Genomic DNA, 14,533 nt, shown 5'->3' on the forward strand with positions numbered 1-14,533 from the left:
TCCTTTCCTCCCTAGAGGACTGGTCATCCGTGGAGGCGTGGGGGCATTTTGTCCACAGGGGACACTGGCATGTCTGGAAACAGTTTTGGTTGTCACAGCTCGTGGGAGGGTGCCGCTGGCATCTCGTGGGGCGGAGGCCAAGGGCGCTGCTAAAGCACCCTCCAGTGCACAGGACAGCCCCACAGCAAAGAGTTATCCTGTCCCAAACGACAGCAGTGCCAAGGTGAGGAATCCTACCCCAGTAGTTCCTGAGGGGAGACGTACTTAGAAGAAACAAGAGCAAAAGGAGGATCAGAATACTCTTTTGTTAAGACCTGAGCAAGTGCCTCTCTCCTGAAGCAGTACCGGGGTGAAAGGTCAAACAGTACTTCTTGGCTTTAGTCTTGAGTCCTGAATAGGACTGTCTACCCGCCCTCACCTTCCACAGTCCCCAACCTGTAAATGGCGACGCCAGCATACTCGGTCACACCTGGAGCCTCGAGTCCTAGCTAGAGGTGTGCCAGGTGCCTAAAGGCACAGCTGAGCGCCTAGCAGAGGAAGCGCACAAGAGGGGCAGGGTTTCGCAAGGCACAGCAGTGCTCCAACCGGGAGCACGTTGCTCGGAGAACGTCCTGGGCTCTGCCCACTTGGATGAGCATCTTTTCCCTTTGGGCAAAGAAGGTGGGCTGGGAGTTGGTCCTATGCAGGAAGCCGGCTGTGCATTGGTTCTTATTTATATATCCCTTAACATGTCGCTTAAAGAATTCTTCGCAGATGAAGAAACTTCAAGTGCTTTTACAGGCTTGGGCGCGTCTTTTATGTCTTCTAATCCTTGGTATCTTTACAACGATTGATGCATAGTAGGTGATCAATGAAAATGCTTGGATGGATGGATGGATGGATGGATGAATGAATGAATAGGCAAGAAAATTTTCAGTGCCGGGATTGTTTTGGTCATTGAACTTTTTCTTCCTCTAAGCCAAATCTTAAAATAATCAGCAAACACTTTGGGAGCTTATGTTTTAGATATCGCTCCATAGGGGAAACAAAAATATCTCAGAGGTAGATTCTTTCTGCGGTGAATTTACAACATAATGGTTTCAAAAATGTAATTCACATTAAGCAATAGACACAAATTCTAAACTCCAGGCAGAGATTTATAGATAAGCATGTTCATTTGAGCATAATTACGGTAAGGAAAAATTGGAACTAAGCTAAATTCAGAAATGGGTGATAGTTAAATTAAGAAATATCCACATGATGGAATATCGTCCAACTATTAAGGATCCTTGCAGATGAAAAAGCTATAGCTGGTCCGACACTTTAAGATGTGTGCTGGTGTTGAACTTGGTTCAGTACAGGCCGGAAAAAACAGTTCTCCCCCAAACCCGGAGGCTGGCTCCTCCACAGTGAAGTCTGCCCATTAAATCATGAGTCCTCCCCATGTCCCACAGAGTCGGTAAGAACGAGGAAGCACCGTCTCGGCCTTGGGTCAGCGTGTTCTCTGCGACACAAAGAGACTGAGAAGCCTGGTGGACGTGTCAGAGGCAGTCAGGGCAGGAGTAGGGCTCCAAGTCCTCTCTGTGGTGTGCATCTCCTCCCTCATGTGCACCTGCTCAGAATATTTGGTTTTGCTAGTGACTTTCCAGAGGGGAGTAAACAGAACATCATTGATAATGAGATGTGATACATTTGCCATCAGCAAAATCCTAGTGTTGCCGCAGCTGCCTCCATGGCCTCGAACGAATGAGTCCTTGGAAAGAATAAGGGGGCTATTCTGTGTTGGAGTGGGGGACTAGGGAAAGGCAGGAAGATGTCGTAGAGTCAGGGGCATCAGTGATGGGAGAGAATCTGTAGCAGAGCCGTTTTGGGTTCCTGCTCTAGTTCAGTTTATGAAAATGGACCGGAAGTGTAGCTGTTTTAAACATTTATAACCAGTCACTCGGCTGTCCGGCACTCTTCCTGGAGTTGCTCGTGTCTCCAGACCCTCTGGGTCTGAGCTACCTGTCTGCTGCCTGAGAAAGGTGGAGGGAAGTTCTCATCCCTGCCAGACACACCCCTCCCAGCCGGGTCGCCAGCCTCAGATGGGCACGCCTGCAGCGCGCTCTGAATTCCATCAACACTTAGGGCACTTCTGAGGCGTGGTCCTGACCCCAGGACTTGACACTTACTTGAAGGATTACCACCACTGCACCTGGACACTTAGATCCATTTTTAAAGTTAGAAATGACTTGAGAATGTGTTAAAGTCTAGCACCAAGTGTGTGTTAACTGTTGATTTCTGTTTGGGTGCCTTCCCTCGTACAGAGGTGTTTGTGAATTTACTCCTTTTTTTCTTTGGTGCAGGAGCCCTGAATTCTTGGCCCCATCATAGCCAAGTCATGTGTCACTAGCTAAACATTGCAGTGGATGGAAGTGAATATATAAGCGGAATATTTGGTTTTGATTCCAATTTGCAGACCAAAAATATCCTCACAGCATTTCTTTGCCTTCTTTTGGTTTATATTCATATTCTACACTTATAACAATGTGTCTCCTAATCTAATGCTAATAGTAAAAGTTTAGATATGTAGGACCCTTCACAAAACTCTTTCACACAAAGTAGTGCCATGACTCTCCAGCAAAACGAAAGTACATGCTAACACTGTCCTTTTCCAGATGAGGAAACTGAGGCTCGGAGAAGGCGATGGTGGCCGCCTGCTCCGGGCGGTGGTGCAGGAGCGATGAGTCCATGGCTCACTCGGAATCCTGGGGCTTCCCAGTCCCCCTTTCTTCCCCCACGGGCATAAAATATATTAAAATGCATGATCTACAAACTACTATTCAAAAGGGAGCAGTTAGACCTATCAATTTCTTAATATTTCAAAATATTTGTCAACATCTGACTACAGATGCTTCTCGTTCAGAGCCGTGTATTAGAACACTGGGTTCAACAAGCCAGGCACAAATCTAAAAGGAATTGCACTGTCTGCTAGTGGAAAACAGACGTCAGTAGCCCGGGGACACATGAAGTGAAGTTTTAGTTCCACTTGCTAGCTCAGCTGTTGTTAGGCATTGAAAAGCTGTAAGAAGTCTTAAGTTTCCTCTCATCAGTTGCAAAGTAGAAAATGAAAGCTTATTCATTCGAGTATTCCTGGGCAGAAGTTTGCTAACCTAGACCCAAATTCTGTGGATATCAAAGCCCCTTAGTGTCCAGACTTGGATTGAGTGACGTGGTTAAGATTTATGCTTTGTGCTGCTATGAAAATGTCACGATTGTGATAGCCTGTGGTAATGCTTTTCCTCTGATTTGTATTTTAGTGTTTAAATGGGTGAGAAGAACATTAATTGCTCTCGTTCAGGTCACTTTCGGAAGAACCATCAACAAGTGAGTTGCACGAAACTAATGTTTGAATTCATACCCTAGCCTTTGCCTTAACAGTCCAATTACATCCCCAACTAAAGGTTTTTTCGTTTCTCTCTTTATTTCTGATATGATTCTAAGATTGGATAGGGAAGCAGATTTCTACAAGACTGTCTCCTCCAGAATGCACGGTGCACCAGATAACAAGCTTGGGCTGGCTCTGGCAGGCTGGTTGGCGAGGGTCAGAAGATTGTTCTGGAAAGTTCTCTGTTGACCATGATGACTGGTTTTAATATCTTGGGTACAGCGTTTTTATGTCACATGATGTGGATCAGTTTAAGGCTTAGACTCTGAGCCAAAATGAAAGTAGGATGAGCATCGCACGGCAGGTATTTATTTGAAGGGAAATGCAAACCATATATTTTTTTAGAGTTGTGGTGATATTAAAATAGTAATTCCTCATTAGTTGATAGCTAGGTATCCATGAGGGGTGTGTGTACCCTATAACACTATTATAAGCCATACGTGTATTCTGAATTGTATCACGTTACCCATATCCCTAAGGGTTATACTCTATGCCCAGTACCCAGTGCTTACGAGGCTGTAGCATTATGATGTCCCCACACAAAAACTGGGAGTCAACTGCTAAAACTAAGGGGAAAAAAAAATCTAAACTAAACAAGCCCCATATTATATTTTTATTCAGTTGCAAATAGAATATATTTTCCTTGTGGTCATAAACCAAAATTTACTTCTGTTTATTTCTAAGTTCTTTTAAAAAATGGTGGGGCTTCCCTGGTGGCGCAGTGGTTGAGGGTACGCCTGCCGATGCAGGGGACACGGGTTCGTGCCCCGGTCCGGGAAGATCCCACATGCGGCGGAGCGGCTGGGCCCGTGAGCCATGGCTGCTGAGCCTGCGCGTCCGGAGCCTGTGCTCCGCGACAGGAGAGGCCACAACAGTGAAAGGCCCATGTGCCACAGGAAAAAAAAAAAAAATGGTGTTAGTGGCTTGTTTAGTTGACTTTTAGTATCGTGGGCTTTTAAGCGGAAAAATGCCCTGTTTAACTTACAGTTTCAGTCTGAGGCAAACCTCTTAACCTTAGTACTGACAGGCCTTGGATAAAGAAGTTTTCAAAATGGCCCTATTTTTCTCAGAACTCCAGACTCGCTAACTTATTTCTTTTTCAGTTTCAGAAAATCATGCATACATTCCCTGCTCCTATTTATGATATTGGCTCTTAATTTTAAGACGAGCAGCTGTGGTCTGAGAGTGGTGAATACATTAGGCGGGGGAGGGGCACCACGTAGGGAATTTTCAGGCTGTGGGTTTCAGTGGGCTTTTTTATCAGGTAGAGAAATTACGGAGCATCTGGCCCTGTGCTCTTTTGCCTCAGGCAGACGAGGACACATCATAAAATTAAGTAGCAGCACAATATGTGCCTCTCGCCTTGTACCAACTGTAATTTCACATCCCAGAGTTGCTGCAAAAGCTTCCTCCAGTTTTGGCTAATACAAAGTCAGACCTAAATTGATAGAAAATGCTTAGGTGATGGCCTTTGGTAAGTCACTCACCTAATTTTAAGTTGCAAACTGAAATTTTCCTTCTTCATTTCTTCACGCAGTGCTGGTGAGTAACCCAAAGACTACAGGCAAAACAAGCTGTGTTTTTATGTAGATTTTACTTAGGCAGGTCAGCAGGTTCTCAAAGCCAAAGCCCCATTGAATTAATAAAATTGTTTTACTTGATCTAGATATGAATTGCACAGTTCTAAGCAGTATCGGGAAGTATCTTAGGAGACATGCAGTTACAAACAGGATTACCATGGTTCTGACTCACAGTGGAATTTAGACTTCATTGGTGACTAGTTACTGTGTGCAAAGTGCTGGGCTTGAAACATCTATTTCAGATATTATTTCTGAAAACCTCACATTGTCCCTTTAAAAATCTGGTTGGGAAGTCAGATTCTTAAAGGGCTTTCTGATTTATTATTCGTGAATTAAGTTTGAAACTTCAGGTCTTTCTTGCACTAATAGTCCAAGGTGATTCTGCTCCCATTTTCTGCAGAGAGACTTCCCTTCCCAACCTCAGCACCGCTCCTGGCTCTGTGAGCTGTGCTGCTCTCTGCAGCAGTCCAGTGGTTGGCTGGAATTTGATGAAGTTGGGTTTATGGAAGACCTGGGTAACCAGATAAAAGCCACTTATTTATAACCGTGCAGGTCAAGATCTGCCCGATTTTCACTCCTGTGGGAAGGTGACGTGGCTGGATAGCAGTGTATCTTTTCAAAGTCCCCCCCTTTGTGGTGAAAGGGGGGTGTCTTTTCCCCCTTTGCTCCGTGAGCATGTGAGATGTTTCCGGGGTCAGACAACTCTGCCCAGCATCCTCTGCCGTGGCCGCCCCAGGGGACAACTAGTGAAGAAGCTTGGTTCTCCCCAGGACTCCCAGAGCTCAGGGAGCTCTTCACAGTCTTTTAAAACGGATTGATGCTTTCAGTTTATACCACTTCATGGAGAAATTAGTATGTTGAGTACCGTGCACAGTTAAGAGTAGTTGCAAGCTTCAAACAAATCAGTCTCCTCTCAGTTCTTGCTTTTCCAGATTGAAAGACACCGTGCGGCAAACATTTAGAGAATTCAGTACCAGTGAAAATGTGAGCTCCAGGAATGAATGGCTGTCAGTGTTACCAAAATAAAAAAAACTTTCCGAGTCAGAGTTTAAAAATCCAATTCCTAGTTTATTCATCAAACGCTTATCTTAACCTACTCATTGATAAATGCCTTGTGAGAATAGAGAATAAGATTTTTAAAAACCTCATCCAAGAAATATTTTGCTCTTGAAAGACAACTCCGGGACGCAGTGGACTGGGCTCTCAGCGAGCAAATGGTGGTCTACTACATCGGCGCTCTCCGGGATGCTTTGTGGCCCGGTGGGAATTTGGCACCTCCGAACACAATCCCAAGTGAAGAGCAAAGCCAGGAAACAAAGCGGAGAGCACAGCAGAAGCTGCTTGAAAACATTCCAGGTGAGGCCTGGGCTCTGACCCTGAAAGTCACATGAAAAGGGAGTGTTGATGGCCCTTCTCCTTTTTCACTTATAGTTTGTATAAATGCCTTATATTGAAAAATTCTAAATTTTCTCCTTAAACATTGGAAAGAGCTGATCACTCATGTTCCTCGCGTCTCCGTGCCTTTATGTGCTGTGTGTGCATATGTCGTAGCCCCTCACTGAAGGTCCGTGCAGGGTGCACTTTATCAATAGCAGCATGGAATATAAACTTAATTTTTCAGATATGCTTCAGAGCCTTGTTGGACAGCAAAATGCCCGTCATGGTATAATAAAAATATTCAACGCACTGCAAGAAACGAGAGCCAATAAGCATCTGTTATATGTGAGTAACTTAAAGCCTCCCAGAGGATTCAGTTTCTTCAGTTCTACGTTTCTGTTCATATACGGGGGTAGATTTTAACTCTTTATACGCTTAATCATTCTTATTGCTTGTAACTCTGAACCCATTTTCTCTGCTTCATTTTTGTTCAATTTGGTTAAAAAAAAATACCCCCCTGTGGGTGCAGCATCCCCCTCCTCGCCTGCTGGCTGTTTCTCTCAACTTGTGCTGTAACGTTTCTGCCTGAGTGCTTGGCTTGCTTATTTCAGCAAAGCAAACTGTTTCCCAGTAGTCTGATAATACTGTTGGTGGTTATAACGGACCGTGAAATAAATCAATCTGATGCTAAATGGAGTTTATAGAATACTAATTCCTTTTAACCCTTAGAGAAAAAGACATTTTTTTTTTTCTTTCTTGGTTCAGGTGCTGATGGAACTGCTGCTAATTGAATTGTGTCCTGAGCTGAGAACTCATTTAGATGAACTTAAAGCTTGTCAGGTTTGAGACTCCACAAATAAACCACCAGAGAAATGTCTGTAATAATAGACATGAAACATTTTCCTCTTTTCCACAGAGGGCTTGACTGAGAACCATACCGATCTTTTAGTTACCTCTCTCTAGTTTTATGTGAATTAAGCAGAATTGGGGGGAAAACTTGATGCTGTATATTAGGCAACAGAAAAAAACACTTGTTAATTATTTTTATTTTAATATAAATCCTTTAAAGGTCAACATACTGATTGAAATATAAGTGTTAATACGTGATAAGAACCTAGGAAATATTTTAAATATTTATTGTTTTGTTTTTAAAAAGTTTGTTTTAAATGAATTATGAACATTGTACAGTTAATTTCCTCACTGAGGATTCTGAACATTCCTATATTCGTGTGTGTTGAATATTGTTGTGCAATGCTTTGTGTGAAGTTATTGTGAAAATTTTATTGTCTTTATTTTTACCAAAGATTTCCCATAGTTTGAAGCATCTGAAGCAATAAAATATAAAAATGAATCATAGCGCTCTGATGTTTAAGATGCTTTATATCTCAAAAAAAGTTGAAGCACTTAAGATAGTTCAGATACTTATCAAGTGCCTTTTCTGTAGAAAACATTGCACATGTAAGTACTTCCGTAAGGAAGTATAAAGTTTGTTGCCTTTCTCCAGACACAGAATGAATGTGAAAAATATGATTTTTGGTGTGAATGAGAAGAGCCAAAATTGGTGCTTGAAGTGCTGTTATTAGGGAGGTGGGATGGATGGGCAGGAATGAGATGGGGAAACAAAGAGGAGGGAAGTTACTTCAGGCTGTTCAGGACTTGATTGTGTCATCAAGTCTTGGGGACCAGTAGGGGCATTAGGCGAAATCCAGGGTACAGATGTTGCTTTGTTTTTAGTAGTGGGACCATGGACAAGTCACTTAATTTTCCTGGGTTTTACCATTTATTATGCAGTGATAATGAAACACTTTCCCCTTTCTAACCCCCAGGAATATTGAAAGCAAGCCAATTAAGCAGAAATTCAGTTTGAAATCCATGAAAGAAACATACTATGTATATATAAAGTGGTATTAATTATATCATTGTTAGATCATACCTGCTGAGTTCCTGATATGCCTAGTTCTTGATATGAAACATAAGTGCTGAAAGACAAATGGTTAAAAATTAGTAAAGCAAATTTTATCTTTGATATTCTTTTAGCTACAGCTCTTTGATCCTTATTTCAAACCAAGATATTTGATACTTTCGGAAAAACTCAGTTGGCTATTTATATGGATAAGAATTATCCTTCATAGGGATGTAGAAAAGACATTCAGAGAAGAGAAGCAGTGTGAAGTCACCAAGCCCCAGGAACTCATAGCAGTTACTAAAAGTGACCATCTTCTGCATAATTAAACCACGGCTGTTATGACTCCTCAATCCTTAAGAAGTCGTCTTACTTTTTCATAAGTTATCAACTGTAAGGACTCTTACAGAAGTTTTGATTTTTTTTTGAAAAAAGTTAATGACCTTGAAGCTTCACCTCACTTAAAGGGTGACTCCAATCACAGATCAAGGTGTGCACCATGTTGGGAGTAGTGGTAGTTTGCAGGGGCTCACCTGGGCCAGGTTTGCCAGCTTTATGGTAACTAGAGTAAACTGAAATTTTAAATTCTGTGTTGGGTTCACTTAGGACATTTAAGCACAGCATATTACCAAATATGACATGTCAAATTCCTACCTTTAGGATTTCTCAAACCGTGTTTTAATGGCAGTTAAAGTGGCCTTCACTTTGGGGATGTAGAGTGAGTGAGCTATGAAAGTGCTATTACAGTCCCCATACACTGCCTTATTGCATTTCTATTTTAAGATTCTTAAAGGCTTAAGGAACTGGATTGAGTGTGGAGAAGAGAATACCGTTGGAAATTTGGATCTTCAAACCACTGAAGGAATGTTCTATGGATGTTATTAAGAAAACAAGAGCAAAAGCAAGTGGGCTTGTATTGTAGAACGATTTACGTTAGGTTTTATGAAATCTTTTAATGGGCTAGAGACATGGAAATGTTGTTACTGGGGAAGAAGAGCATCTTCAGCAGAGATTTTAAAAGCAAAGGAATGGGTTTCAGGGATTATTTAAGTTTCTACTCTAAGATTTAAAGGAGAAGTATATGGCCTATGTTTGTCTTTAGATACAGGGAAGAAATTTCAACAAAGTTCAAATAATATAGACAAACCAGAACATGAAACAAGAGCAAGTAGTTTTGTGCCATATAATACTTCTTTAGTGACAGGCACCTACATATTAATTGCATTTTCCCAGTGCTAAGACTAGATCTTGTAAATCACTTTGGAAAGGATGGTTGTGATTTTTAAAATAAAGCCATAACATTTACAAAGAAGGTGTTGTTCAGGTATCTTAACGTTATTTTCAATATCTGTTTCACAGATGTATATTTCCTTAGAATCTTTTGCATATGGATTCTATTTTTACTGTTGGATTTTGCCTCTGTAGATGTAATTGATAAGGAAAGCCTCTTGCTAATTTAACAGTTTAGTTATAGTTATATTGGTAGATGATTTGAAATTTTATCTTGTTTTGAAATACATTAAGGGTTTTTAAAATGTAGAAAAGGACCTGAAGCACAGAGAAACATCTTGTTTCAATTGATTACCAGGAACATAGCAGTTTTACTCATTAAGATGTTTAGGGGAAGATATGGAAAGGCAAGATTGTAAGCAATTTCTTAAACCCACTTATTTTGAAATTTAGATTTTTAATTTTCAATTTGGAATTTTCTGTTTTAGAAGTCTTCAATGACTGAAATAAAATTAAAAGTTATTCAAAATTCACAACACTAAGGAGTAAAGAAATTTAAAGAATTAAACTTCAGATTTTTTAAAATAAGTTTGTAGCATTTATACTTCTGAAGTTATTAAAGCTAAATGACACTAAGTCTTTCAGGACACTATTTAAGAAAGGAAAGAAATACTTGCTTTATGGAATGGTTTTCAATATTTGACATGGTCTTGGTCAGTCTCTAGCCTAAGAGCTGGATCTTTGAAGACTCTTCCTGCAGTTCGATCCTGTAGCTACGTTTCAAGTTGCAACATTTTACAAATTCAAGAGGGGTGGGATGGCGGGGTGGGATAGGGAGGGTGGGATGGGGGGGTGGGATAGGGAGGGTGGGATGGGGGGGTGGGATAGGGAGGGTGGGATGGGGGGTGGGATAGGGAGGGTCGGAGGGAGACACAAGAGGGAGGAGATATGGGGATATATGTATACGTATAGCTGATTCACTTTGTTATACAGCAGAAACTAACACACCATTGTAAAGCAATTATATTCCAATAAAGATGTTAAAAAAAAAAGAATGAAGGTAACCTGTCATCAGTAAAATACCCAGGATAATGTAACATGGGAGAGCGAAAACAAACATAGCTATTATAAAAAATTATAAAAATACACACATTCTAAGTTGTTAGGATCGATGATCTTTGTTGAAATACATTGTAGTCTAAATTCTCTGACGAATAAGTAAAGTGTGAAGTTCATCTGCCAATGAAGGATTCAGAAGACAAGCCTTAAAAATCAAAGAAAAAGTTATTTAGACATATTTTGAATTGTTGGATCTTTTGTTTTTAAGAAATAGAGTGCAATGATTTAAGGGAATTTCATAGTTATACATTTCTATTCTGATTTCTTAATTAGGGAGATTCAAGTTAACCTATACAAAGTATTAATAGATCATAACTAAAAATAACCATGCTATTTATCCTTTGGGAGAGAAAATTCTCAGTGCTAAAAATAATGGATTTACACATTGATAGTATTCTAAGTTATGAATTATCAAAATAAGTAAAATAGAAAGCATTAACATTTGGTCTCAAACCTGTTATGTGAATAGTAGCATGCATAATTTTTTAAACATATGATCTTGTTATGCCTAAATTAGCAATAAGGTGCATAATTTCATAATATGCCAGGAATTTGAAAGACAGAAGTTACCTCATCCAGACCTTACTCCATGCAGAAACTGTCCCTTTTAGTACCCATGACAGTTGGTTACCAGATATTTGCTTGCTTGCTTCTAGTGGCAAGAAGTCAGCACCTTGGCTTCTGCACACGGCCCCCCAAGCTGAGGTGTTGGCACAGCCATTTCATACTAGGTTCAAGGCCTCTACATGTGGCACCCTATGAGCTAGTCAAACTAGAATAAGCACAAAAGGAAAAAGAATGGGACTTACACCATTGGTTCTCCTGGTTCTCAGGCCTTCAGACTCAGACTGGAACTAAACCACCAGCTTTTCTGAGTCTCCCAGCTTGCAGATGACAGTCAGTCTTTGCAGTCCCCATAATCATGTACAAATTAGTATATATAGGGGATGAGGATAACATGGCAGACTAGAAGGACCTGAGCTCACCTCATCTCACAAAAACACCAAACTCGCAAGTAACTGCTGAAAAGCACTGACAAAAAAAGGACTAGAACCTACCAAAAAAGATAGTCTACTTTGAAAAACAAAGAAGCCATAACAAGACGGTAGGAGGGTTGTATTCACGATACAATCAAATCCCATATCCACTGGGTAGGTGACTGACAAACTGGAAAATAATTATATTGTGAGGTTCTCCCATAGGACTGAGAGTTCTGAGCCCCCATGTCAGGCTCCAGTGGTCTGGCATCGGGAGGAGGAGCCCCCAGAGCATTTGGCTTTGAAGGCCAGCGGGACTTGATTGCAGGAGCTCCAGAGGACTGGGGGAAACAGAAACACCACTCTTGGAGGGTGCACACAAGATCTCATGTGCACCAGGACCCAGGGGAAAAAGGCGTGACTTAATAGAAGCCTAGGCCAGACTTACCTGCTGGTCTTGGAGGGTCTCCTGGGGGAGGTGGAGGGCAGCTGTGGCTCACCATGGGGACAAGGACACTGGTGGCAGAGGTACTGGGGAGTACTCATCAGCGTGAGGTGTCCTGGAGGCTGCCATTGCAACGCCAAGACCTGGCCCCACGCAACAGCCCAAGGCTGCAGTGCTGGGAAGCCTCAGGCCAAACTACCAACAGGGCAGGAGCACAGCCCCACCCATCAGCAGACAGGTTGCTTAAAGTCTTCCTGAGCCCACAGCCACCTCAATACACCCCTGCCCATCAAAGGAACAAGACCCAGCTCCACCCACCACTGAGGAGACATCAGTCCCTCCCACCAGGAAGCCTGCACAAGCCTGTTAGATCAGCGTCACTCACGAGGGGGGCAGACACTACAAGCAAGAGGAGCTACAATCCTGTAGCCTGCAGGACAGCAAACACAGAAAGTTCGATAAAATGAGATGGCAGAGGAATATGTTCCAGAGGAAGGAACAAGATAAAACCCCAGAAGAACTAAGTAAAGTGGAGATAGGCAACCTACCTGAAAAAGAATTCAGAGTAATGAAGTAAAGATGATCCAAGGTCTCAGAAAAAGAATGGAGGCACAGACCAAGAAGCTATGGACAATACAATAACTGAAATGAAAAATACACTAGAAGGAATAGCAGAATAACTGAGGCAGAAGAACAGATAAGTGAGCAGGAAGACAGAGTGGTGGAAATCACTGCCCCGGAACAGAATGAAGAAAAAAGAATAAAAAGAAAGCAGGACAGTCTAAGAGACCTCTGGGACAACATTAAACACACCAACATTTGCATTACAGGGGCCACAGAAGGATAAGAGAGAGAGAAAGGGCCTGAGGAAATATTTGAAGAGATAATAGCTGAAAACTTCCCTAACATGGGAAAGGAAACAGTCACCCAAGTCCAGGAAGTGCAGAGAGTCCCATACAGGATAAACCCAAGGAGGAAAATGCTGACACACATTAATCAAACTGACAAAAGGTAAAGACAAAATATTAAAAGCAACAAGGGAAAAGCAACAAATAACATACAAGGGAATCCCTATACAGTTATCAGCTGGTTTTTTAGCAGAAACTGCAGGCCAGAAGGGAGTGGCACAATATATTTAAAGTGATGAAAGGGAAAAACCTACAACCAAGAATACCCAGCAAGGCTCTTGTTGAGCTTTACAGACAAGCAAAAGCTAAGAGAATTTAGCACCACCAAACCAGCTTTACAGCAAATACTCCAGGAGCTTCTCGAGGTGGAAAAGAAAAGCCCACGACTAGAAACAAGAAAATTACAAATGGGAAGCCTCATCAGTAAAGGCAAACATACAGTAAACATGGGAAATTATCCACACACAAACATATCGAAACCAGCAATCATGAGGACAGTACAAATGCAGGGTATTGGAAATGCATTTGAAATTAAGAGACCAGCAACTTAAAACAATCTTGTATATATATAGCCTGCTATATCAAAACCTCATGGTAACTGCAAACCAAAAATGTACAATAGATAAACATGCAAAAAGAAAAAAATCCAAACACAACACTAAAGTAGTCATCAAATCACAAGAGAAGGGAACAAAAGAGGAACGGAAGAAAAAAGACCTACAGAAACAAATCCAAAACAATTAACAAAATGGCAATAAGAACATACATATCAGTCATTACCTTAAATGTAAATGGATTCAATGCTCCAACCAAAACACACAGACTGGCTGAATGGATACAAAAGACCCATATATATGCTCTCTACAAGAGACCCATTTCATATCTAGGGACACATACAAACTGAAAGTGAGGGGATGGAAAAAGATATTCCATGCAAATGGAAAGCAAAAGAAAGCTGGAGTAGCAATTCTCATCTCAGACAAAATCGATTTTAAAATAAAGAGACAAAGAAGGATACTACATAATGATCAAGGGATCAATCCAAGAAGACATAAAAATTATATATGCCCCCAACATAGGAGCACTTCAATATGTAAGGCAACTACTAACATCCATAAAAGGAGAAATTGATGGTAACAATAATACTGGGAGACTTTAACACGCCACTTACCTCAATGGACAGATCACCCAGACAGAAAATCAGTAAGGAAACACAGGCTTTAAATGATGCATTAAACCAGATGAACTTAGTTGATATTTACAGAACAATCCATCTGAAAGCAGCAGAACCCACATTATTTTCAAGTGCACATGGGAAATTATCCAGGATAGATCACATGCTGAGCCATAAAGCGAGCCTCAGTAAATTTAATTGAAATCATATCAAGAATCTTTTCTGACCACAATGCTATGAGATTAGAAATCAACTACAAGAATTAAACTGTAAAAAGCACAAACACGTGGAGGCTAAACAATATGCTACTAAACAACCAATGAATCACTGAAGAAATCAAAAAGGAAATAAAAAAATACCTAGAGACAAATGAAAACAATGATTCAACCCTATGGGACTCAGCAAAAGCAGGTC

The 14,533-nt window shown here is 41.2% G+C and overlaps 2 protein-coding genes across 19 annotated transcripts in view; one reads left to right on the top strand and one right to left on the bottom strand.

The window, feature by feature from the left end:
- The window catches only part of SNX25 (sorting nexin 25), a 108,506-nt gene extending 100,787 nt beyond the window's left edge, over nt 1-7,719 (top strand). For 9 of the 14 annotated variants that reach the window (XM_019921384.3, XM_033848917.2, XM_019921382.3 and 6 more), the window contains 4 exons: nt 3,279-3,345; nt 6,161-6,342; nt 6,608-6,708; nt 7,129-7,719. In XM_019921384.3, coding sequence (XP_019776943.2) covers nt 3,279-3,345; nt 6,161-6,342; nt 6,608-6,708; nt 7,129-7,209 — 431 coding nt within the window. In that variant the 3' untranslated portion in view covers nt 7,210-7,719. Of the gene's footprint in view, nt 1-3,278; nt 3,346-3,422; nt 3,711-6,160; nt 6,343-6,607; nt 6,709-7,128 lie in introns of those variants that run through there. The other 5 variants (XR_002173544.3, XM_019921387.3, XR_002173542.3 and 2 more) reach the window with 4 other exon arrangements.
- The window catches only part of LRP2BP (LRP2 binding protein), a 62,458-nt gene continuing 53,638 nt past the window's right edge, over nt 5,714-14,533 (bottom strand). For 4 of the 5 annotated variants that reach the window (XM_073798534.1, XM_073798531.1, XM_073798532.1 and 1 more), the window contains 2 exons: nt 10,648-10,760; nt 5,714-8,342 (listed from right to left, as the gene is read on the bottom strand). In XM_073798534.1, coding sequence (XP_073654635.1) covers nt 10,695-10,760 — 66 coding nt within the window. In that variant the 3' untranslated portion in view covers nt 5,714-8,342; nt 10,648-10,694. The remainder of the gene's footprint in view (nt 8,343-10,647; nt 10,761-14,533) is intronic. The other variant, XR_012328889.1, reaches the window with a different exon arrangement.

This window comes from Tursiops truncatus, chromosome 21, assembly GCF_011762595.2.
Source record: "Tursiops truncatus isolate mTurTru1 chromosome 21, mTurTru1.mat.Y, whole genome shotgun sequence".
NCBI lineage: Eukaryota > Metazoa > Chordata > Mammalia > Artiodactyla > Delphinidae > Tursiops > Tursiops truncatus.